Raw genomic sequence first — 23,788 nt, 5'->3', positions numbered from 1 at the left:
ATGTGCTGCCATCAGTTTCACATTTCATAAATATTGCAGGAGTCAGTAATATTGCGCAATGACCAAATTAATTGACGAAAAACGAGACATCGCTCTCGTGGAGCGGGACGAAAGGTGTGCAACTAGGTGTATATAGACTGCACAGTGGGTTGATTCATTATATAATTATTGTATGACTGAATTTCGATTTGAAGTGCGTGAAGACAAGTTCTCGGATTGAGTTTTCTCATATTAGAAAACATAAATTGTAATAATTTAATTTCTCAGATAGATACTCTATCTCTTATTTTTCTATGTTGCAAGACTTTTCACCTCAAAATTGCCTGAAATAATTTCAAGGTTTTCTAAAATTTTATTTTTCGCAACCTCATAGTTCTCCTTTTACAAGCTCCCTCTCTTCAAAATTCTTTAATAACAAATTTTCAACTTATTTGTGAATATATTCCATTTTCAGACGCAATTCTCCCACTTCGCATCACTTCTCCGCCACTGTTCGTTCAACGCAACTGCCCGACATTTGATGTTTGACTATTTTGTCAGCAAGCCATCAATGCTTTCAACTCATTTACTACATCACCGATGGAAGTCCTCACAAGGCCAACTCATTCAAGGCAAACGCCAATAAATTGAAAAGCGAATATAATACAATATTTCTGCAGTAATCAACTTACTTAACTCAAAGCTACTTAGTTTACATAATAGCCCATAATTGGCGAGTGTCTATGTCAATTATGAAGTGGCGACAACAACAACAACGCAGGAAACAATACAATTCAATTCGAAGCTCCGGGCGAAAACACTCGCACATAACCTCAAATATATGTAGAATAGAATAGTAGCTGTATAAGCTGGGGAGATTGTACGTGGATGGTGGGAATATTTGTCGCAATTTCTGCTTATTCGCATTGAAGATGTGTATCGTCCGACAGTTGGATAGTTTAGATTCTCATTTAGTACGTGCGAAGTAATCACTTAGTTGCTCACTGTACACACTCTCATACACTCTTAAGTGGCGGCCAAGGGTTTGGGTGTGACATAGCAAACGAGGCGGCAAATGCAATTATCACCAAGTCTCCAAATTGGTTGTCCACAAGTAATCCCCGAAGCACATTAATATTGATTACTTATAAAGCTTATTGTTATTAGTTACAAGGCGGGCGCGTGTAAATAGCTTTCGGAATGCTTCGACGGATGCAAGAGATCAAAGTTGTGGGTGTTCAGTGTATGAAAGTGAGAATGAATATGAATCGGATGTTTTGATTTGCCAAAATAAATAACTTTTTGTTTTTAGCTGTAGATACATTATTTACTACTATTAGGCTTATATACTTCGAAACTGCATAAGGTTGGTTCCTTACATAAAAATGCATTTAGCATAAATTTATTATACGGTGCTAATGAAGATTTAGAGTACAAATATTTGTATTTAAGCACTTAAATTCATTGTTTAGATTTATTGTTGTGCGATGACCTCGATAGATTTAGCGCCATATCGTCGGAAATACTTTTAAATCTCGGAACACTACCTCATTCAGGCTTTTTTTGACCATCTAATAGTTCTATTGAAAGTTCGTATTTAAATGATATCATAAACTTCGGTTGGCTTGACGCCACAGTTAGGTCGGTTACAGTTACGATCGGAGAATTTTATTTTTTAAAATTTCACAGGCTTTGAGGACTCAATTGTTAAATTGTTTATTATGTTGATATGCATGACTCTGTAATATGATCCTATTCTCAGATGTATGCATTAATAAAGCTGCAACAGCCTCTAAGGTTAGACATGATTTTATGAGCTTTGCGATTTTCGTTTGTTAGAAACTCACACTTCGTTGCTTGTTCGTGAATTTTTGGCCAAAAATATTACTGTTACGATGCCCCAGCCTCCATATGCGCCAGCCATACATAATTCTGTGTGACTTTTTCCCATTTCCAAAAATAAAAGGGATCCTTAAGGGGTTATATACAGTTAGACGGCTGAAAAAAAGTGAATTTTCCAGAATTTTTTCTGAGAAAACTTTTTAATTTATTGATCCAAAAATTTATACACATATTATGGTATCTTTTAACTGTATTTTAAGACTTAGTACTAGTAAAAATATTTATTTGAAAAAGAGCTACAGCTGATCTCCAGGAGCTCCTCTCAAAAAAGACGTTTTGCGGTGACCACCATATCTCGGAACTGGATCATCCGAAATTAAAAAACCAAACAGATTTCGTTAAAATAATGTTAAATCTAGTAATTAATCGAAGGAATAAGCAAAATAATAAATAAGAAGTGTTTCGACTATTTGAAGAAGCGTTAACATAAGTGCATAATACCTATTTTGAAGCCGACAACACTGATGTAGACGAATCAATAAATATTTTTTTCAAAACATGAAAACTCCCGTTATTTTTTTTAATACAAATCGTATAATTTACTCAGTTCTTTATTTGATTTCTACCAATGCAAATATTTGTATATAGCCAAGATCGACTTATTAGTACCTGTGGATACTTAATTGCCTATTAGAAAGGCATTACTATACGTTTGGTGGTTTTGCACGATAAATAACAGTAAATATATTATTATGGTAATATGAGCTACTGGAGTACATATATGAACATAAACCGAGTAATTTATTTAATACCCACTTTCCACTGCAATAAAGTTCGACTATAATATTGATTATATCCATAAATGTATAGCATTACATTAGCTCATTGGGTGTTCCGAATGAAATTTGAGAAAACGATATTATATTACTAAGCATTAGAATTTGCTAATTGTCTGCCAAAATGTTTGTATTATAAATTTTATTTATTTAATTTAATTTATTTAATCTTAAAATTATCTACATCAGCCTTTTTTAATGAGTTTTATCGGCTGCTTTGAGAAACAAACGACGCTCCTGGAGAGGATGCTCATCAGATTATTCGCATTGTAACATGGAAGCTATGTGAGGATTGAAAATGATATATCTGGCTTAAATCGGGCCGATTGAAAACATAATAAGTCGTATCTGATCCACCCTGTACCACTTTTCCTTACTTATATATGTAAGTGTTGTTGGCACCTGTTTTGCATCCATATTTATTTAACCGCATTTGCGTTTGAGGTTATGAGTAACCGCGGCATCTTCAATTGCTTTATTTGCACATTTCGATTTTATTCGTTATAAATAGTTGTGAATTCTAGCTCTCAAAATCGAATAACTATAAAGCTGAAGCAATAGAATCGGTCGTAAATTACGCAGCGGAACTTTATGGCCACAAGACACATACACATGTAAACACTTATGTTAAATTATGTCCATATATGAGTATGATAGTGCAATTAGTGCGCTTCTAAGAGTGTAACAGTACATAAAATACAATAAATAAATAAAAAGTTCAAAGCGTAAATTACTATGGCGAACCATTAAAGCGTCCGTCCGAATAGCTGAATTTGCAAATTTAATTGTTCGCAAGTTTACGATTTTGGATATTTTATCGGACGAGTGTTTTCGCCACTAAATCACTGATGTTTTTCTAAGCAAATTCAGGAGAGTACAAAGCAAAAATGCAATGCAACAACCGCAAGGTAATTCAACCAATAAACATAAAAGTAAAATTTCATTAACATATTTGCCATTATTGTGCAATTATTGAGAATAAGCGAACTCATTACGCAGAGTTGCATTATTTCATTTGCATTAACGGTGTATTGTAAAATGATTTGTCGAAAATTAATCATTTGTTCATTGTTCGACTACTTTCCGTCTCGCGCATTACTGGCATTACGATTAATTGTTTCCATATTTTTTTAATGGCATATTTTTTTAATGTCTGGCAAAATGCGAGCCTACCATATTGGCGTGTTTTCGCACAGAACCCAACTCAGCATCAGTCCATTTTCGGCTTAAAGTGAATCACAAACAAGTTAGACGTGATAAAATCGCCGAGACGTACATATACCTGTAAACCGCTTTAAATATTTACACTTATCACAAAAACTGTGACATCCAGTCTTTTATTTATGTCCATCTTAATTAATTTGGCGAATATTCGTGTGCGAGTTCAAATAAAATTTGTACACCCTTATTGGATAAACTGGCTTAAGATCAATGCTTTGTTATTAGATCCGTGTTTTCGTAAGAGAGTTGGGTATTTAGCAGCAATTATTGACTGCCCAAGATAACAAGCTTTATTTTTCATCTTGTTTGGACAGCTTTTGTTTGGAAGTTATCTATAATATTTATACAGTTAAGTAGATTTCACTGTAAACCAATTATCGGCATTATTTTATCGTAGAGTTGGAGGTCTTTTAGATACCCATTTTTCTTTGGCACGCGCCAGTTTTCTCGTTCTCTGTGAATTTCTCTATATGTCATTAAAAGTAGATTTCATTTTCTTATTAAGCGAACTCTTTATTCTCTCCTTCAACATACTTCTCAGCATTGCAAAGGAGATTTAATATAAATTTAACACTAATAGGTTAATTGTTATATTTTACAGTACAATAGTTATACAACAATTAGGATTTAATAGCCTAAAAAAATTATAATTGCTCAATTAGGCGCCTGTTAATACTTGATATTATCGGCTGAAAACAATGGACTCCACGAATGAGTGAGAGAGAGAATGAGTTAAGTTGCTAGCAGAGGCGTCAGGTTTGTTCTTGCTTACTTTAATAAATTTTCGATAATCTATTATTTGAAATAGAGTTGAGTTAAATACCTTTTTGCGACCTCCACAGTTCGATAATAATTGTTTTCTATTGAAATGTTAATTTTTTTATACTTTTAATGTTTGTAGTCATTTTGAACATACCTTTTCAAGTTGCCACGGCTTCAATTAAAGCTATTTATAGTGGTCTTAATTGCTTTACTTGATAATAGGTATAAGAATACTTGTATGTAATTGTAATTGGTCCTTTAAAAAATTATTACCTTCTTATAGAGATATGCACGCATTCAACGAGCACACTTTCTGCCATTAAAAATAAGGTGGAAAAAAACCATATGCGTGCTTTCACTAATTTTAGATGCCTTCATGGTATACTTGTTGACTTTGTTGCTACAAAGCGTATACTTTTTTCTGTAGCACTCAATTCAAGAACCTTACCTTCGACCTTTTCGATAATATTTTTTGGCTTTGATGAAATTTCAGCCTTAAGCTACTTGTGAACTTTTAAGCTTTCATCCTTCGCTTGACCGTTCACCTTGTTTTTCATTTCAATGGGCTTATTTCAAGTTTTCTCTTCCACGATACGCTCACGCTAACTAATTGCACAAAGCATGAGAAATGATTCCCCATGTTTGAGACGGAAAATCCATTAGTTACAGGTAAGTTAGTTTAAATATTAGTTTACAGACGTATGCCAGACGGGTCCGGGGTCATTGTTAATAACACCTTCGTGAGTGTTTCTGATTCAAAAACATACTCTTTAAAATACAACTACATTAGATGCATGCTATAAACCTATTGATTCCTCATCTAAGAGGAGATGGATTCCGGAAAATTGCTGCTAAATAGTGCAATTTGTAGTTGCCATATCCTTAAACACAAATAATGAAATTCACTAAAATATTAACTCTCCGCAGTAAAAATGACTGCTTTCACGACTCATAATAAAGCATTTAGTTATAACTGTTTTTAATAGGGTCGTAATCGTTATATTAGTTAAGCTTTAACTCGAGCGAGGAAAAGTAGTTTGTATCCATAAAAACACGAAACGGGAAAACAATAAGGCTTCAAAATACAAAAGCATTTTTATGAGTACTTAAATAAGTTATCTACATGAAAATCAGACATTTTTCGAAAACAAAGGAATACACAGTTATGTAATGAAATTCACACAGCGAAACTTATTGCAAATAATTTATGCGAGTTTTGGTTTTAGAATACATGTGGTTGTTTTCTAGCAATTCAATTTTAATGTAGTGTTAATGGCAGATCTACGTCACACTGAATTTGAATGGATTGTCTAATGTCGTATAGCTTTTCAATGCAGGGTCTAATATACATAGTCAAGATATTATCTATTTAATATTGCTGTTTCGAACAATTTCAATACAACAAAAAAATCTTTACTAAATAAGTAGTTATTCCTTAGATTTCCTTAGTCTCATTTTATGAAATTTTGCAATTCTTTCCAAAAAACCTGTGCTAGAATCTGGTCGATCCGAAGACTAGAGAATATTTACTCCATTGTAAGGGAAAAACTCTGATACGATCAAAAATCTGAGATCTTAAAATGGTGTTCTATAAAAAAATCAATTTTCGTGATGCCCACTGTTGATGTCTAAGGTCAAAGTCAAGTTAAAGTTAATATTATTTCTTATTTCTGATAAGCTTGAATATTCTCTCAACTACCTTTTGGAATTTGTGAGTTTAAATATTGATCCATAACATATGGTACAAATATTTTGAAATTGCTTATACTCAAATTTTTATCTAGTCTAATCCCACTCCTTAATATAGTAATTTCAATTTAAAACCTAGAAACTTACCGATGAATTCTCATCACAGTTGAGCATTCCGTAGAAGTCCTCGTCGGGGCTTCGTTTAAAGCTCAAGACCGCATCGACCGCACTCATATTGTTGGTGTTGTGGAGCTGTTTTTAAACTTACTCTTCGTAGAGCGTTTTAGATTTTCCTAATAAACACTGTGGATATAGGCAAGAAAATAAAGAATACCGAAAAAAACACAAATATTAATTTAATGATCAAAAAAAGAAAAGAGAATAGATGCGTTGATTTTGAGATCAAGCTTAAGTTGTTGGGCCAACAGTGTCAACACAAACAATAAAAAACACGCCAACAGCAAGAACAACAAGTGTTTGTTTATCAGTTTTAGTTACTTGTGTGTATTGCTATGAGTTATTATATTTCTTCTAAGAAGCGTCACTGGTCCAAACGCTTTCGATTATTTATAGTAAATACTCATATGTAGTAGCGACAAGTGAATATTTGTTTTTTTGTTTTTGTGGGAAAACACAAGTGTGAGTGCGTGCTCGAGTAGTGAGCAGATAATCCAATACAAAGTAAGTATATTATGTTGAAAAGTAAGTCACACAATATTATTTTTACTAAAGTCAGCAGAAATAAATTGACCTCTTCGGCTTAGGAATAACAGTTTTGTCAAGATATTGAACAATAAGCCAGTAGACCGGAAAGACTGTTGATTGGCATCGTTTAGAAGCCGTCTTTGTGTGTTGGCAGCCAAGGCGATAATCGAAAACCAGCTTAGATTGCGAAAAACCCAAGAACAAAATGCAAAAACATAACAACAACAACAAGCAAGTCCACGACCGTCACTTTCACTTCAATGCGCGTTGCAACGCCAATTCACACCGTTATACATATATACACATATACTTATATGAGTTCAAGCACGAATCTAGTATCTGATCGCTATGTAGGTAAGTCACTGAAAATTTACCAGAAATCGCGCGGCAGTAAGCTCCAAAAACAAGACTATCGAATCAGTTAACGAATATATGCTTTGTTTTTGTTTTGTTTTATTGTAAACTCTCTAAAAAATATTTTTATTAAATTTTTTCCTAAATAAATTAGCCAACTGTTGTTGCCACACGCGCGCTGCGTTGTTATTAACAGCACGTCGATTTAGTAACTGCCACAGTCTCACCGTTACTCACTCGCTGCTCAGCTGCTGGCGCTGTGCTTCGCCTTCACCTTCGCCAGCGCACTCGCAATTTGTTATTGTTGTGTTCTACGCTTTTGCTCTTGACAGCAGCAGCAACAGCGATGCCAATCTGGTTCAACGCTGTTGAGATGGCTTTTGCCAGCGCTTACAGCGCTACACACCTGCTGGAGTCGCACGACTGGAAGTCAGCAAAAGCCCCAACAGCAGTTAGTCCGCTGCTCCACAGCTGAGCTCAGGAGAGTTGAAGTTCCAAGCGTGTTATTGAAAGTTGTTTGGCGAGCTTTGATTCACAGCTCATTGTACTTTGTTATTCCCACTGTGTGTTGTTGTTTTTTTGTGGTTTACTTTTCAAAATAAATGCTGCGCTGCTGAGCTGAGCTCTCGCTGAAACTGAAATGGGCACCACAGCTGATAAGCGAGCGTTGCTTTATATATACTCGTATAATGTATGAAAAATTGATATTTTGGAGCACAAATCAAATTGTCTAAGCACTATATACGTACATAAATATGTAATTATATGTTTAATTATTCCATTATTAGTCAGTGGTGCTGTTTCTTTTAAGCAACAGACGTGCTCTGAGAGTAATGAAATCGGTTGTTTAATATTATATATTTCTTAGAACACGTACAGATTGCTTTACTGATTTTTAGGCGAAATTGGGAATCACATATTAAATTATGTAGAAGTGACTCTGATTCATTTATTCATTTTTAAAGCTTGAACTATAAGCTGTGACAAAGCTGTCATCTTGTTTTCGAGCTGTGATCTATAACTTTATAGATTTGTTCATTAAAGAAGCTGTTTTTAAGCTGTGATCTGTTAAATATAAAATTTTTCAAAAATCTCTTCACAATTCGGTTTTTAAATAACACAAATCATGTTTCTATTTTTTATGAACTCTTAATACATACTTTTTTAAAGAATACAACAAATTATTAGAATAAATTGAAAATATTTATTTTTTGATTATTACCTTAGTTAATATCAAGTGAAATGAACCAATTTGCAATTTGATACCTTTTATTAAAAAAAATGTAAATATTATTTATTTAATTAATGTTTCTTCAATTAGAATAAATTTTTTCTTTTTCAAAGAATTTAAAAAATTAAAAAAAATTTTCTTAAGGTATTTGCATATTTTCCATACTGTTCCGAAAGCCATGGCCTCTTTAAGTTTCCTTCAATCGAGTGCCTCCCTCCAGGGGGGTTGCCCTTATTTTGTAACGCGACATTTCCAATGGCCGCTCTCCTGCTTGTGTTCTTCAGCAAAAGCTTTATAGCTGCTTGTGTGAATAGCACTTAGAAAATTGATTTGGATGTCGCTGAAAATGTGTGCTTATTATTAAAGCTTTATTATGAAAGCTTAATCATATACAAACACCTTGCTCAAAATAAAGCTGCAAAAGCTGATACGACTAAGTTGCCAGATGATGGCTACTTATATGAGATGTTTATTTAAGAACAAATGCTAGCATTTTTGGTTTTTCTAAATACCTATTAATACATATATTATAAGTACTAAATAAGAAAGAATATTTATATTTCACCTATACAATTTTCTTACTTGGAAATAAGTTAAATAATTGATGTTGAGTAATAAAATAATAATTTAACAAGTTGGAGAAAAAAATTGGAAATATACTTTCTTTTCGGCCCTGTTGTGAAATAAAGTGGAAAATAAGTTGAACAAAAAAAATTAATTCATAAAAACACATTCTTTAAATTTTTTAACGATCAATTTTGTAATTTTCTTTAATTCTAATACAAAAATCTCTATGAGTCATAAAATTTAAATTAATACCGACCTAAGTATATAAATTGAGATCTTCTTAAATAACAATATACAATATACTAAGGACTGTCGCTGGTTTCTACAGTTCTCTCAAACCCGTTCCCAATTCCCGGGCTTGAGATGTTATTTGATTACTTTCGATCACTACAAATTAATGGTTGCTGTTTTCCAAATAAGTGATCTAAACGATTATGTTGACGAACTCGAGTATTTTCATTTCATTAATTTGAAATCATCGTCTGAATTCAAACTTGCCGAAGTAACCTTTATAGATACATATGCATGACCAATATAAATATATATTGGTCTACAAAAAACGTCCGCCGTTTTTTGTAAATTTAAGGCTTTATTGTATAAAAACAGTTACAAAAATGTTATTCAAAATATTGGCCGTCGCTAGCTACTACTTTTGACCATCTTTCTGGCAGCATGCGTATTCCGTGACGAAAGAAATGCTCATCTTTCGAGTGGATTCAAGTATCAATCCAATTTTTGACTTCTTCATAAGAACTGAAGTGCTCGTTAGTTAGACCGTGTGCCATCGGTCGGAACATGTAGTAGTCAGATGGAGCAACGTCTGGTGAATACGGCGGGTGGGGATCTCCCAATTCGGCGTCTCCAAATATTTTTTGACCAAACGGCTCGGCTCAAACTCATCAATTGCGTTGGGTATCGAATTCCTTGGCTTTAGCAGCTCATAACCACTCATAACCTTCCACCACCATGCCAGTATTCGACTTCATAATCACCATTCTTAAAAAGTTGAAACCATTCGCGATATATTCTTTCACTTAGGACAGAATGAGCCTCAGCCGCACTTTTCTTGGAATTAAAAAAGAAAGAAAAATTTCCCGCAAATGTCGAGAATTCGGCTCAAAAAGTGACATTTTCAGTTGAGAATAGGTTTGGGATACAAACAGATCTCTACAAATATTTAGTTGGGTTAATGCTGACACAAAGGTCCAAGATCGATATAAAACGATTTAATCGATTTAATCGACCAGTGCTTGACCCTAGAGACATCTATTGGAAAACGGCGGAAGCAAAGTTGTAGACCAATATTTCACACAATTTTGACGATATTAATGAAATATATATCGTATACATACATATACACGAATACCTTCGAAGTGAAATCTTACAATCCATTTACACGCAACGTCGCATTATTCCACAATTCATGTTTACTAACCCAGTTCGGCGTGAGCCAAATGTGCTAGAAATGTCAGTCCAACGGCAAGACTTTTCACGGGCACGTGCTGCGCACACACACACACTCCCCCACACCTCCAGGTACCCAGCCACACATACTTGCAGATAACAGACACCGGAATATTTGCGCCCACAGTTGGCATATTTCAAATCGCACTTCGTGGAATAAAATAAAAATAACTGTACACATATTTATACAAAATGTAACGGCAACTATTGACAAAAGCATAACTGGAAGTGCGCAAAATGACTTAATTGACTCTAAAGAGGCGCTGAGAGGTGAATGAATTTGGGTGCTCTTTTGTGGGGATAGACACACGTGTGAGCATGGATTTCTATATTTGGCTGACCATTTGCATGCGGCTGCTCCTCCTCTCAGAGCAAGGGTCGACATGAATACTAAAATACTTCGAAATGTCTTCCCTTTGAGTTTGTGTGTGTGTGTGTGTTTGTACTCACACATATGCACAGTCTTACTTAAAATTCCAATTATTTATCCCGATCTTTTAAATAAACTTATTATCATGCTTTGTTATTGTTGTTGTTGTGTTGTATGTGATTTTCTTCACGTTGAACTTTTCTCGCTTTCATTCTATTTTTATTACTTTCTCATTTATTCTTTTCAGGGGTTATTTCCTTCTTTTGGCTTCTTCGTTGAGTGCCGCTGGCAGCATAAAATGGTTGGCGAAGTGTGTGTGAAAACAATCTTTCATTGTGGCAATTACAGCCTGAAATCCCAGAAAAGGTCATTCGAGTGCATTTATTTTGGAGCGCTCGACTATCAATGGATACATCTCCGAATTTGTTTACAAATACAATGTTACTTTAAGTTTGAATAATTCACAAGCTTCAATGTTACGGATGGGTGATTGTTTCATGCTTCAGGTTAAATAATATTGATTTTATTAGCGTTTTTAATTTCTTATCGCTGATGGGTTGTCAATTCTAGAGATATATGAAATACATACACATATACACAGCAATATATACGAGGATATAACTGAACGTTTGATTCCATGCGGTTTCCGAATAATTAGAATCGAAGTTTTTCGTGAATATATCTTCGAGTTATAAAAAGATTTTGAGAGGAAGAAGATTATTTTCTCATCATTAAGCTAAAAAGTTATCTGAAAGATATTTCTAATTTAGTGTCACCTTATTGAGCTGCTAAGAGTAGATAATATGATATTGTCGATCCTGTCGGTCCAATTTTTCAGCAACATCGGTTGTATCATGCCAAATTGGTTTTTTCGCATCGAATCTTGGTTAACAGGTAGATTATTGGCTTGAGGTACTCAAAATTAGATGAGTTACTTGGCCACAGTATGATTCGGTCTACAATATAGTGATGGATAGGTCATTCGAACTCTTGATGACTCTAGATCATGTAACTCTTATAGCTTTTTTGTTTGTTAACTAAAATTTCACAAGACTTTTCGAAATTTGTATTACATTTATTAAACGTTTCATAGCAAGTTCGCTTTCCTTTTAAAAAGGAAAAAACTGAAATAGCATTTTTAGTTTTAAATTTCAAAATACCTGAAGCTAAATAGCGTTTAAAGCATGTGAAAATAAAAAAGTTCATATTTTTCTAAAATAATTAATTTACAATGTACCATTGTTAACACTCATGGCCATTAACACATTAATCTGTCTGAGATTAATTACTAGATATAATTTTTAATTAAAGTCCGAAAATGTCATGACTACAGTTGAATGAATTCAATTTTATATCATTTCGTGTTTCAGCTGAACATATGTATGTATGTGTGTACCATAAAGACCCTGCAGTGAAATAAACTATGTTAGTATAAATCATTTTACAACTAGTTTGAACCGTAATCACAATTAGTTGGAAGATTGAGATACCTTCATAAAGTTTGGGACACATGCTTGAAGACTGTTAAACGCAGTTGTACACTCTCTAACGAAAATTGTCAGAATATCTCAATAATATAGAGAAAATAGTAGTGGAGAGCTACACTCAGATTGGCTGGCATAAAAAATGCAAAAAAATGGGCGTGGCATCGGTCACATTTGGGTCAGAAAAAATATTTTAGGAACTTGTCTACCAATTTCAATCCAATTTGCACATAATCTTTTCCTTACATCATGGAAACTTATCGTAATCGGTTTACAACCACGCTAACTTCCCCTATGCAATATATAAATCAAGAACCAATGATAATATTGGAATAAAGCTTTGCATAAATACTTCATTCGTGGTTTGGCAACTGTATCAAATGACTTTGAAATTTTTGAAATGGTACTACAACTTTCCAAGGCCCAAATAGTGAACATTAATTCAAGATAATTTTTTAACGAAAATGAAGGTAAATCTCTCAGATAGTTTATAGAAATCCAGATGTAATCTTTTCCTATTAATAATATGCTTCCGTGACAAAAATTTGTGAAATCGTATTATAACTTCCTCTATCTGTCACATATTAGGGTTTTCAAAAATCCGGTGTGCTTTATATTGGTTAACATGTGAGATATCGTAAGTGAACATATAATCTTGGATATGATGTAGATGGTGGTGAAAATGAGTAAAAACGGTCCAGGAATTATACCAGCCCTCATATGCCATATATAGTGATTCTCGTTATTCTAGTGGACTTTATGTCGACTATATGATTCAAATTGTGTTTTATCTTAATAAAACCAAATAAATATATTGCGAGTCCTTTGTCCTTTTTTTTGTTTTTAAACTAGTATTTTGGAAACCAGTACTTTCCCTGTTTTGCGTGCTAATTCACTGTAGAGCAATGACTAAATTTTCTTAATAGAGCAAACTCAATAAATTTTTACACACGTGCGTAATGGACGGAGGCAAGGTGAGAAGTGTCTATCCGCTACACACGTTCGTACTTTTACATATATGTATATATTTAAGTGTATATTTGTGAGAACACACGTGCGGCAGACACGTCTAAGCAAATTACTTGTGTGGAAATATTGCCACAGATCGAACGTCAAAACATAATGCACTGGGAACATGCCTAGACAATATTAGAACGGTGCACGGGTGTGAGAGAAATACAAAGAAAAGAAAAAATAAAATTAAATAAATTAAATGCGAAATGGACCAGTGACGTCAATCATGTGGAAATAAGAGAAAAGAAGTGAAAAACAAAAACACAACTGGTATATACGATAGGGAAGTATATAAAAAGGAGCATACAAAAGTAGCTAATGCAAATAGGATTAAAGAACATGGAAAACGGAGCTAAGTAGCGGATGGTGGGAGCTTATAGCAAACACAATGCTAACTAGAATAGTGCTATGTACGAGTACTAATGTATGCAGATCTGTTATGTTATGGAATCCATCCACTCAGACTTAGCATGAAAATAATAAAAACTACATAATGAAATCAGTTGAAATTCGGCACAGTTGAATTCGAATTCAAATAGCGAGAGATTACGTTAATAAATGCGGATTACAACAAGACTTCGCAGTGACGTCCCGGAAATCCTCGTGTTTAATGCCATAATTCATGTCTACCATTTTATGATTGTGGTAAATGGAGCGCCATAAAAATTTTTTTGACGTCTTCTGACAGCCGCTAGTCAAACAACACAACAAAGAAAATAAAGAAGAAGAAGAAAAATAATTAACTCAACTGAAAAAGAAAGCAAAAAAACATTAAAAGCGAATGTTAAAATGAACAAATCGAAATCACATTGCCTTGCGGGCATTGTAAAATATTTATTTATGCGCCTGTCTGTCTGTCTGTTGGGCGCGCAACTTTCAAGTTAATTCGAATTGACAAGCAGATGAGATCGACCATAGATTGCCAATAAGTAAAACAAGTAATAATAATGGAAGACACAGCACAAATCATATACAAATAAACAGCGCCGCAACGCTGCACTGTATTAAAAGAAGAAAATGTGCGTCAGTTGAAATTTTGAATTTTCCGAAAATTGGTGAAAAAACTCTTTGACAAAATGCAGCAAATGCAGCGTGACCTCAAACCTAATATGAAACAGACGCAGTTCGTTGAGTTGAAGTGTTGTAAATGCATTACGGATATGTGAAAGACCTTGCCACTTTGATCGAATTTGAATTTATTATTTGATTGAATTAATTCGGACTTTGTAACCTCTACCTATAAAACCACTGTCTTTAAGAGAATTACAGCTACTAAGGACCACCGTCTTGTCACTAGTACTCTACTAATTAACATATGTATATAATATTTTACAATAATGTCCGTCTTTTCTTTTTAAGAAACCATTTCATGTAGTCCGAAGTATTTCAAAAAATTGTCAATCTTCCGAGCCTCAAACTTGTCAGGATGATGAAATCTCCTAAAACTGGAGTGGACTATCATCAATAGTTATCCTCTCCTTATAATATTTTTATTATCACGATCTATAGTTTGGTGTTAAGTAGGCTTAATAGGGTTTTCGAGGAGTGGGGACCATTTTCTGATTACTTGAAGAGATATCATAATGGCAATCAGGATAAAGTTGATTAGTTTTTGAGAATATGTTCTACTGTGAAATTTATCATAACTGAGACGATCTAATCTTGAGAATAATCCTAAGTGTCTCTGGAGATCTAATTTTTTCGCGCAGTGTATTCTATTTCTTTCCAATTTTACCTCGTCTACCTAAAAATAATTCTACTGTTCCAGCATTAATCTTCGAAGCACATAAATTTCGTAGCAAACAATGTAAAGGTCTCTGAAGTGAAAACGAAAATCCCATTAATTGTTTCAACAGATTTTGGATTTTTATGATGCGCAAGTGATGTAAGTTGCCACATGTAGCGCACTACGCTTGCCTCCAATGCATTTCAGCGAGATCATCGAAGTCGGACAGCAAGTAAATTATTTCGAAAATAATATGTGTTGTGTGTTTTCGAAAACACAACAAAAACAAATATACCGAAATGAAAACAAAGCAATAATGATTTGTGCGCGCGTATTATTTTGAGGCAGAAACTTTAATTTTAGAACGTGCCTCATGTTCGACGAATACTCGTATGTACGAGTACCAACTCATTGTACTGTGTTCGCTTCATTTACCCGTAAAAGCGGCACGGGAGGCGCAATTGCGTTCATAAAGCTATATTTATATGTGCGTCAGTGTGTGTGAGTCCCTGTGTGTGTGTAATCTTAGGTCTTAGTACTTTTTATGTGCGCTGGTACTAACTGAAACAGGGTGGAGTGATTTAAGAGGCCTAAGTATATATTCAAACTGTGATTCTTGCTGTGGACTGATTTCGTTAAAGTGGAAGATGATAATAATAAACAACAACTTTGGATAACATAGTTAACTTAAAATGCTTTAAAGCTCGGCTCGAGGTGTGTTCAAAAAATAATGGGAATTTTCGTTTATTGAAAATAAAAAAATGTATTCATTTGTCTGTATTGATGTTGTCGCCTTCAAAATAGTCCCCATTCGAAATAATGACAGCGCTCCTTCCAATCGCCGAATCACACCTCAAACTTGATTTTTGGGATAGCCTTCGGCTATTTCAGCGATTTAGTGTAGGCTCGTAAAACAACGGCCCTTTAAGATTCTCTTTATTTTTGGATCCATGAAAATGGCATATGGAGTCATGTCTGGCTGGGGCATCGTTACAGTATTGTTATTGGCCAATAATTCACGAACAAGCAAAAAGAATAAAAGAAAATTGCCAAGCTCATAAAAACACCTCTAACCTTAGCAACCGTTACAGATAAAGTAAGCAATTGGAAAAATCCCGTTATTTTTTAACACACGGGTTTTTTAACGGGTCTTCTCCAAGATTTGGCGCATGGTAAATATCTGGTCCATGGTGGACTTTCCAGGTCTAAAGCCACACTGATAAGGTCCAATAAGTTTGTTGAGGGTGGGCTTAAGTCTTTCATACAGTACGCTCGATAGAACCTTATAGGCGATATTTAGGAGGCTTATTCCACGGTAATTGGCACAGTTTGTGGGATCTCCCTTTTTATGGATTGGGCAGAGCACACTGAGATTCCAATCGTCAGGCATGCTTTCTTCCGACCATATTTTGCAAAAAAGCTGATGCATGCACCTTATCAGTTCTCCGCCGTATTTGAATAGCTCAGCTGGTAATCTATCGGCCCCTGGCGCTTTGTTGTTCTTCAGGCGGGTAATTTTCATACAATTTTCGAGCATTACCTCTGTCTGCCAGCTTCTCAAGCTCTTCGTACTCACGCATTTCGGCCTCTTTCTTTTTTTGTCTGCAGATGCGTCTCACTTCCCTCTTCAGCTCTCGGTATCTATCCCATCCTGCACGTGTTGTGGTTGTTTGCAACGTTGCGAGGTAGGCAGTCTGTTTTCTCTCCTCTGCGACACGGCATTCCTCATTGTACCAGCTGTTTTTTCGACTCTTCCGAAAGCCAATGGTTTCGGTTACAGAGGTACGCAGTGAGTTTGAGAATAATAACAATAAAATATGCCCTAGACTTAATATAGATTTAAATATTTTCGCCTCCAATAATCTGAAGGTGGTCTTTGAGTCATTACAGGTTTTTGTAAAAACTTCTTTTATTCGAAATTCCCTCGATCCTGCCAAGGATCGACGGTTGTAAAAAATGTTTATGCTCTATAAGGTATTCTACACTGACTGGCTGATAAAAATGTCGTATTTCAAAAAAAATATTATTTTTTTCTCAAAACCGAGCAACCCTGTATCCTTTTCCACTGCACTATGCATAATCACTTTAATGAAAGCTACACATGTCGCTTTCCGCGTTTATCTTCGATATACTGGTATGTATGTCGACATCTCTGTGCAGTAAGTAAGTGAAATAAAGACTGTTTTCCATTGCAGCATGTTACAAAAGATGCAAAAACCACAACAACAACATGAAATAGATCGAGGAAAATGAAAAAAGAGTGCGCGCGTCGTTCAGTGTGTGGGCAACAATCAGTCGACAAACTCAATGACTTTTCCTACATCACACAGCAAGTCAAGGCGAAAGTGTGCACAGACGGACATACAAACAAACAAACATATGTAGATACATGTATTTATGTGTGAGTGTGTGTGTGTCTATATATACAAGTACAATATATCGAAATGTAGACATGTTGTTATTGTTGTTGTTGTAGCTCACGCTGACGCTGTTGGCCATTTTTCGCCTCTGTCTGACGTGCATTCGCCGCACCGCGGCCGACGAGTATTTTCCACACTCTCGCCACACACAAACACACACACGTACTTGTGCATAGAAAATATGTTTTCCTGCTTTTGTTGGCTTCTGCGAAAACACGATCGCCTATTAGTTAAGCCGCACGATTGTGCTGTATATGTGTGTGTGCGTGTGTTGGAAAATTGGGAAACTGGGGAGCGACCGAGGCGGCACAAAACATCGTTGGCGCTCAAGTGTTTTTCGTTCAATTCTTCTACATATTTTTTTGGAGCTCCAACCGTTTGCTTGCTTGCGCCGCCTGCATTTGCATGGACTTACACATATTACTCGCCGGAAAATGCCGCTGGTGCAATAGTGTTGTCCTGCTCTGAGGCTGAGGTCTTTTTCCGTTTGTTCGAATGGTCGACTTTTTTGATTTTTGCATTTTGCGATTTATTTTCCACTTCGCCTTTGGCAAAAACTCACAGCCGTGCGTATTTTGCCCAGTTTTTCCGTCGCATCTCCAATTCTTTCCGCAGGCGGCACTTGCCGCATCGTTTTTTTCTGGCGAAAATCCATTTTGTACAGCGCCCAAATGCAGTAACGGTAGAGGCTTTCATCGCTGGCGGTTGTCCTCAGTTTAGTGAAATGTTTCGTATATGTTCATATATACCGATTTGTTCAGAAGTAGTACATACATGCATATATTTGAAAATTTTCTCCTATAAATTTATTTACATTTGCACTGGTGGTTATGGTTTTTGGTTTGAGGAGGGTATCCCTTGAATAACATAAACTTTTTTATTTCTAATATTAGCCTCAATTGCAAGGAACTCCCTTCAAGTGGTAAACAACGTTTCAGTCACGTTGAATCTTAACGTTGAGGTATCTTAACTAGATTTTGCTTCTTTATACCTTCGGAAATCAGCGGTGGTCCTACATGCTTCCATGCTACTATAGTCGAAGCGAAAAGTATAACGATGTCAATGTTAGTCAAGATAATCATTCCTTAACCAGCCTTGAGCACATAACTAGTTAGCGAACTTAAAGCTAGTATCGCCGCTTTACCATCAGAGTCGATCGACACCTCTGGAAAGGTTGCCGCAATATATCCGCCGCTGCCTTACTAAACTAAGGTGGGGGAAGTTGCCGACAGTAAAATCCCCACTTACCTTTTCCGCCCTCTTCAACCCATCTGTGAAGAAGCTCACCGCGCCTCTCCTCCAACAACTCCTTCCCACGTCCCTTGAAGACATAAAAGAGAAAAAGATGATCACAAACACATAAAATTGAATTAGCGTTCGGAGTACGCTTAGGACTCTGCGACTCTCCTATTCTCGCGTTAAGTCAAGGTACAAGTCAAAATTGTGGTTAAATAAGTTCAGTCAGTAAGAATAGAGAACAGTTGATCAAATAAAAATTTCCAGCAAATTTATCGGGAAGAATAACCCTCCTAGAGAAACGATTATGCCGCCTCTGCCGATACACACCCAAATACAAGTATACATATTTACATACGATTTTCAAAAATATACATTTTGAACAAATATTGTAGATATACTCGTATAACGGTATGTATGTATGTATGTACGCATGCATTTCGAGTTGCTTGTAGACAATTTGTTCGTTTTCGCCGCCAATGATCGTCGTCGCTCGCACGACGAGCTTCCTTTGCCCGGTGCGTCCGTCCGACTCGCGCCGAAGCATTTCATTCAAAATATGTAGATGAGAAATATGATTTTTTGACTCTATTTTCTAACGCAAGACACATCTCGTACAGCCAGTCGAAACGGCCGAACACAAAGAAAGCGCGGAGCACAAGTGAAATAGCGAAGAAGAAGAAGAAAAAAATAAAATTGAAATATTTCAAGAAAAACCAGCAAAGTATAATATATTTTCATGAAATTTTCGTTTTTTGGTGAAATGTGAATTGGAAATTTTGCTCATATCGGCGGCGTAATAATCGCGCCACGCCAACAGCAAACGAATGATCGTCAGTAGTGACTAAAAGCAACAGAAACAAGATTTTTCACTTAATTCTGACATTTCAGTCTCGTTTTTTCCGTTTTTTTTTGTTTTTTTTTTTGGATTTTTGTGCTGAAAAACAATAAGCCTGAGCGCTTAAATGGCGCTGCCAGCAGCGCCTCCGCCAACTCGGACGAACGAAGACGAATGTGTTTCAACTGTTTTGGACCGTTCTGAAACTTTTAATTGAATTATATTGAACACGAAAAGCGTACAAATCGTCCGCATTGTTTTTCAGAAAAATCCAACTCGCAGTCATCATTGACGACAACGACAGGCATTTTTGTAATAAAAAATTCGGTGATTTTTCGTTTATTTCGCACTCACAAATCATCTGATAATTTGGATGATGATAAATAAAAATCGAAAAGTGTGATGCAAAAACGCGTGCCGCAAGGTGTGAAATTCCGCAAGTTGTGAACGAAAGAAAACGAAAACTCAATGAAATTGATTGTGGAAGACACTCGCAATTTTTGGAGCGCAGAAAGAGAGAGCAGAACAAAAAAAACAGCAATCAGTTTGTGACAGCAAAACTTATTTCCTCGAAGTGTTTGATTAACTAACTGAAACAGATGATTAATTAGTATCGATTAAAAGTGCAGTAAATGAAAAGAAAAAATAGGTGGTTTCTTCTGAAGTGTCTTTTCATGTTGTTATTTAACATATTGTGCTTGGATATCAGTTTTATCAAATATTTTACAACAATAAAGTGCTTATATAAATGAAAAAATTTGAAAATCATATCGCCGGCCTAATTTCACTAAATAACCAACAACAACAACAATAAAAACAAAAATCAAATTTAACGCAGGAAATACCGAAATTTAAACGCAACTCGCATTTGTTTATGTAATCCAAAATTAAACAAAAAACAACAACAACAAAGCGCACATAAAATTTATTTTCAGGAAGAATTCTTTGCTATGTAGCTATCGTGTGTGCGCGAGTATTTTAAAATTAGAAGTTCAAATACACTAAAAGCAACAACAACAAGTAGTGCAAGTCGAAAGGCAAAGGGAAAAATATACAAAAAAAAAATAGAAAAGAAAAAATAAAGAAAAAACGAAACGAGAGAAAGTAACGGCAAACAAGAAAACAAAGAGTCACATGAAACAAATGAAGAATATATATGTATATATGTAGAAGAGAAACGCTTAAAGCGAAAACAAGTTTCAGTGTTTGTTGGGTGTCTGAGTGTGTGTTTGTGTACTTGAAGTGAAAATGCAAAAAATATATAATTATTAAAAATTCACAAAAAAAAATAATATTGTGTTTTTTTTTAATATTTTTAATAAAATGTTTTTATTTTTTTTTTCATTTCTTATTTTAAATTTCTAAATTTTACAGCAAACTAAATAATTCGAGTTCTTGTACTTAGTGTGCTTTAGCAAATAATTGTGAATAGAAAACTGTAAAACTCAAAACACAAAGTGTCCCAAAAGTAGTAATCGAAAACTGTGCAAAATGTCGGAAGTTGAAAGTGCCGTTACACCCGCCGCCACAAGCGTCGAGGCGGAGCAGGAGCCTGCTGAAAAGACCGTCACTCAAACGGTGGACGAGGATGAGGACATGAAGGAGGAGATCACCGCCGAAACGGAGAAAATGGTCACCGAAACGGTGGACGAGGACGGCGATGTGGTCGAGGAGACCACCGAAATTAAGCGGAAAACCATTAAGCGCACCATGAAAATTACTGAGGTGAGTGCAAGGAAATTCTAACTGTTTATTGCCTAACGCAATTTAATGTAAAGCAAATTAATGTGAATTTAAGCAAGGGAAGTTGAAAATGGAATTACGAATAAATTGAGTGAAATTATAACTTTAGTATTAAAATTTAATGATAATGTTTGTTTAAGATACCTTATTCTATGAATGAAAATCGTTTAAAATCTATATCATTATAATATTCTTAGCGTTAATTAATATATTCTTATTCCTAATATTGTTCTTTTAGTTACTATTCTTTGATTTTGTCGAATCTTCAGTAACAAATTTAAATGTGTTCTGTCATTAAAAGGATTACTAGTCTATATGGCCTTGGTTCTTGAATGAAAAGTCCGTTGTTTGTTTTCTCAACCGCCATGTACATATTTCCTTGTAGTGTATGTATGTAAATTATTTTTAATTTGTTGGTAAATATATTCGCAATAAAATACAACCCACTCCTGGATTATAAATATTTCTACTTGCAGATATTAATATTTTCAATTATGGAAGAATAAAAGAAAACCACAATTATGAATTGAATTCCCATGTATTCTAAATTTTGCAATGAAGCTCTGTATGATAACGGTGTGGGTTGTTGTTTTCATTAGCAAGCAAAAATAGAATGATGTGGAATAAGTATGAAATATTAATGAAAATAAAAGCAAACCAAAGAAGTATGAATGCCAAAATTTCGTTAAACTGATTTTACTGAACCAAAGTTCTTTGTTAACCTATCCAGAATAATAAAATCCTTTAATTATTCATTTTGGTTCATCTAAAATAAAAATATTTAAATACTTCAAGACTTATCTCTATTTTTGATCTTTCTATCATTCTCTCACATCTAATTTCATTGAATGAAAAGCTCATGATCATCAAAAAAAATGTACCTCGCATTACCTCCGATAGTGCAGTATTATGTTAGTTCGCCTTCAGAGGCAGTAAATCTTCAAGCTCAAAAATATAGAGAAAATCTTTATAACATCTATATTTTTTGGCTACGTATATAAATAAGAAGGCATACTGGCATAAATTAATTAAATTTCGTTTGATTTTGAAGAACGATGTTAAAATAATACAGTGGAACTCTAGTGGAACTTCCATAACTCGAACTTCTATAACAGGAAGATCTCCATATTTCGAACTTTTGAACTGGACTTACTATAAGTAGAAGTTCTCCATAACTCGAACTCTTAAATTGGCAATAGAATTCAAATTCGATACAAATTTCCTTCCACAAACCGTACCTTTCGACCAGGGCATAATAAAAAATTTTGAATTTTACTTTCGAAGCAGAATTTTAAAAGAGTCACTCTATATCGTATGGAGATTAACAAAAAATATGGTATTACACTTATCGATTGCATAGATCATGTAACAAAGGCATGGGATACAGACGTCAAGAGCCAAACAGTAGCAAAGTGCAGTCACCAAAAGACAGAATACATGTGTTAATGTATTTAAATTTGCGAAGTAAATAAATAAAACTGTGTATAAATCTATATTTTAAAGCTTTTTAAAAAAAATGATTTTTAATTAAAAATTCTATAACTCGAAGTTTTTTTGTGGATTATGGTGATTCGAGTTAGAGAAGTTCCACTGCAATTATATCTCTTGAGTTTGATGATTCAATCCGAAAAAGTTTATATTGTTCTTTTAAAAATAAATATATTTTTATATGATATTGGTGTATTTGATTAAAGTATGTACTTTTTCGGATTAAATCATCAAACTTTTTTTCTTCATTTGGTTAATATTTGTAAAGAAATAAATTGTTTATAAAATTAGTCAGAGTAAATAAATAATAGTAATAACTAGAGTTGGAAAAATAATTGGATAATTCATCATATATTGCAAAACAACTTGAATTATGAATAGATTAAACTCAATAAAAGCTAGCAATTCCGTGAGTATTCGCTAACACTCTTTTAAACTGCTCTTCTGTTCAGATATACAGTCATATAGTATATGTGTCTTTAATGTGTGTGTATTCCTACAAACAAATTTCGTTATCTTTAGCTTCATGAATGGATATCTATGTATGGAAAACTTCATCTTAACAAGCACATTTCAGTTAAAAGCCATTCTCATCTTAAACTGATATCCGTCATCTTTCAGTTTTAAAAATAATGTTTAATATTTCGGTAGATTTAGATTTATTTCCAAATCATATTATCAAAAAAATAGTTATTATCTGGAGATGCGGGGCATCGATCCCCGTACCTCTCACATGCTAAGCGAGCGCTCTACCATCTGAGCTACATCCCCAACTGACAATTGAACAAATTAAAAACCACCGAATATTACAACAATGCA

The 23,788-nt window shown here is 34.6% G+C and overlaps 2 protein-coding genes and 1 non-coding gene across 13 annotated transcripts in view; 1 reads left to right on the top strand and 2 right to left on the bottom strand.

The window, feature by feature from the left end:
* Nucleotides 1-7,971, bottom strand: part of LOC105218367 (J domain-containing protein) — a 30,983-nt gene extending 23,012 nt beyond the window's left edge. For 2 of the 3 annotated variants that reach the window (XM_011193913.3, XM_011193927.3), the window contains exons 1-2: nucleotides 7,409-7,609; nucleotides 6,477-6,632 (exon numbers count right to left, since the gene is read on the bottom strand). In XM_011193913.3, the coding sequence (XP_011192215.1) occupies nucleotides 6,477-6,563 (87 nt within the window). In that variant the 5' untranslated portion in view covers nucleotides 6,564-6,632; nucleotides 7,409-7,609. The other variant, XM_011193922.3, reaches the window with a different exon arrangement.
* Nucleotides 7,972-19,715: 11,744 nt separating this feature from the next.
* LOC105218415 (tropomodulin) overlaps nucleotides 19,716-23,788 on the top strand; it is a 120,714-nt gene continuing 116,641 nt past the window's right edge. For 3 of the 9 annotated variants that reach the window (XM_054225960.1, XM_054225959.1, XM_054225958.1), the window contains exons 1-2: nucleotides 19,892-20,050; nucleotides 21,113-21,463. In XM_054225960.1, the coding sequence (XP_054081935.1) occupies nucleotides 21,230-21,463 (234 nt within the window). In that variant the 5' untranslated portion in view covers nucleotides 19,892-20,050; nucleotides 21,113-21,229. Of the gene's footprint in view, nucleotides 19,734-19,889; nucleotides 20,066-21,112; nucleotides 21,464-23,788 lie in introns of those variants that run through there. The other 6 variants (XM_054225943.1, XM_054225944.1, XM_054225941.1 and 3 more) reach the window with 6 other exon arrangements.
* Trnaa-agc (transfer RNA alanine (anticodon AGC)) lies at nucleotides 23,668-23,740 on the bottom strand. Its single transcript has one exon. It is a non-coding gene; the product is annotated as a tRNA-Ala (tRNA).

The sequence above is a fragment of the Zeugodacus cucurbitae genome, chromosome 2 (genome assembly GCF_028554725.1).
Source record: "Zeugodacus cucurbitae isolate PBARC_wt_2022May chromosome 2, idZeuCucr1.2, whole genome shotgun sequence".
Lineage (NCBI taxonomy): Eukaryota > Metazoa > Arthropoda > Insecta > Diptera > Tephritidae > Zeugodacus > Zeugodacus cucurbitae.
This window is presented reverse-complemented; position numbering and strand designations above follow the sequence as displayed.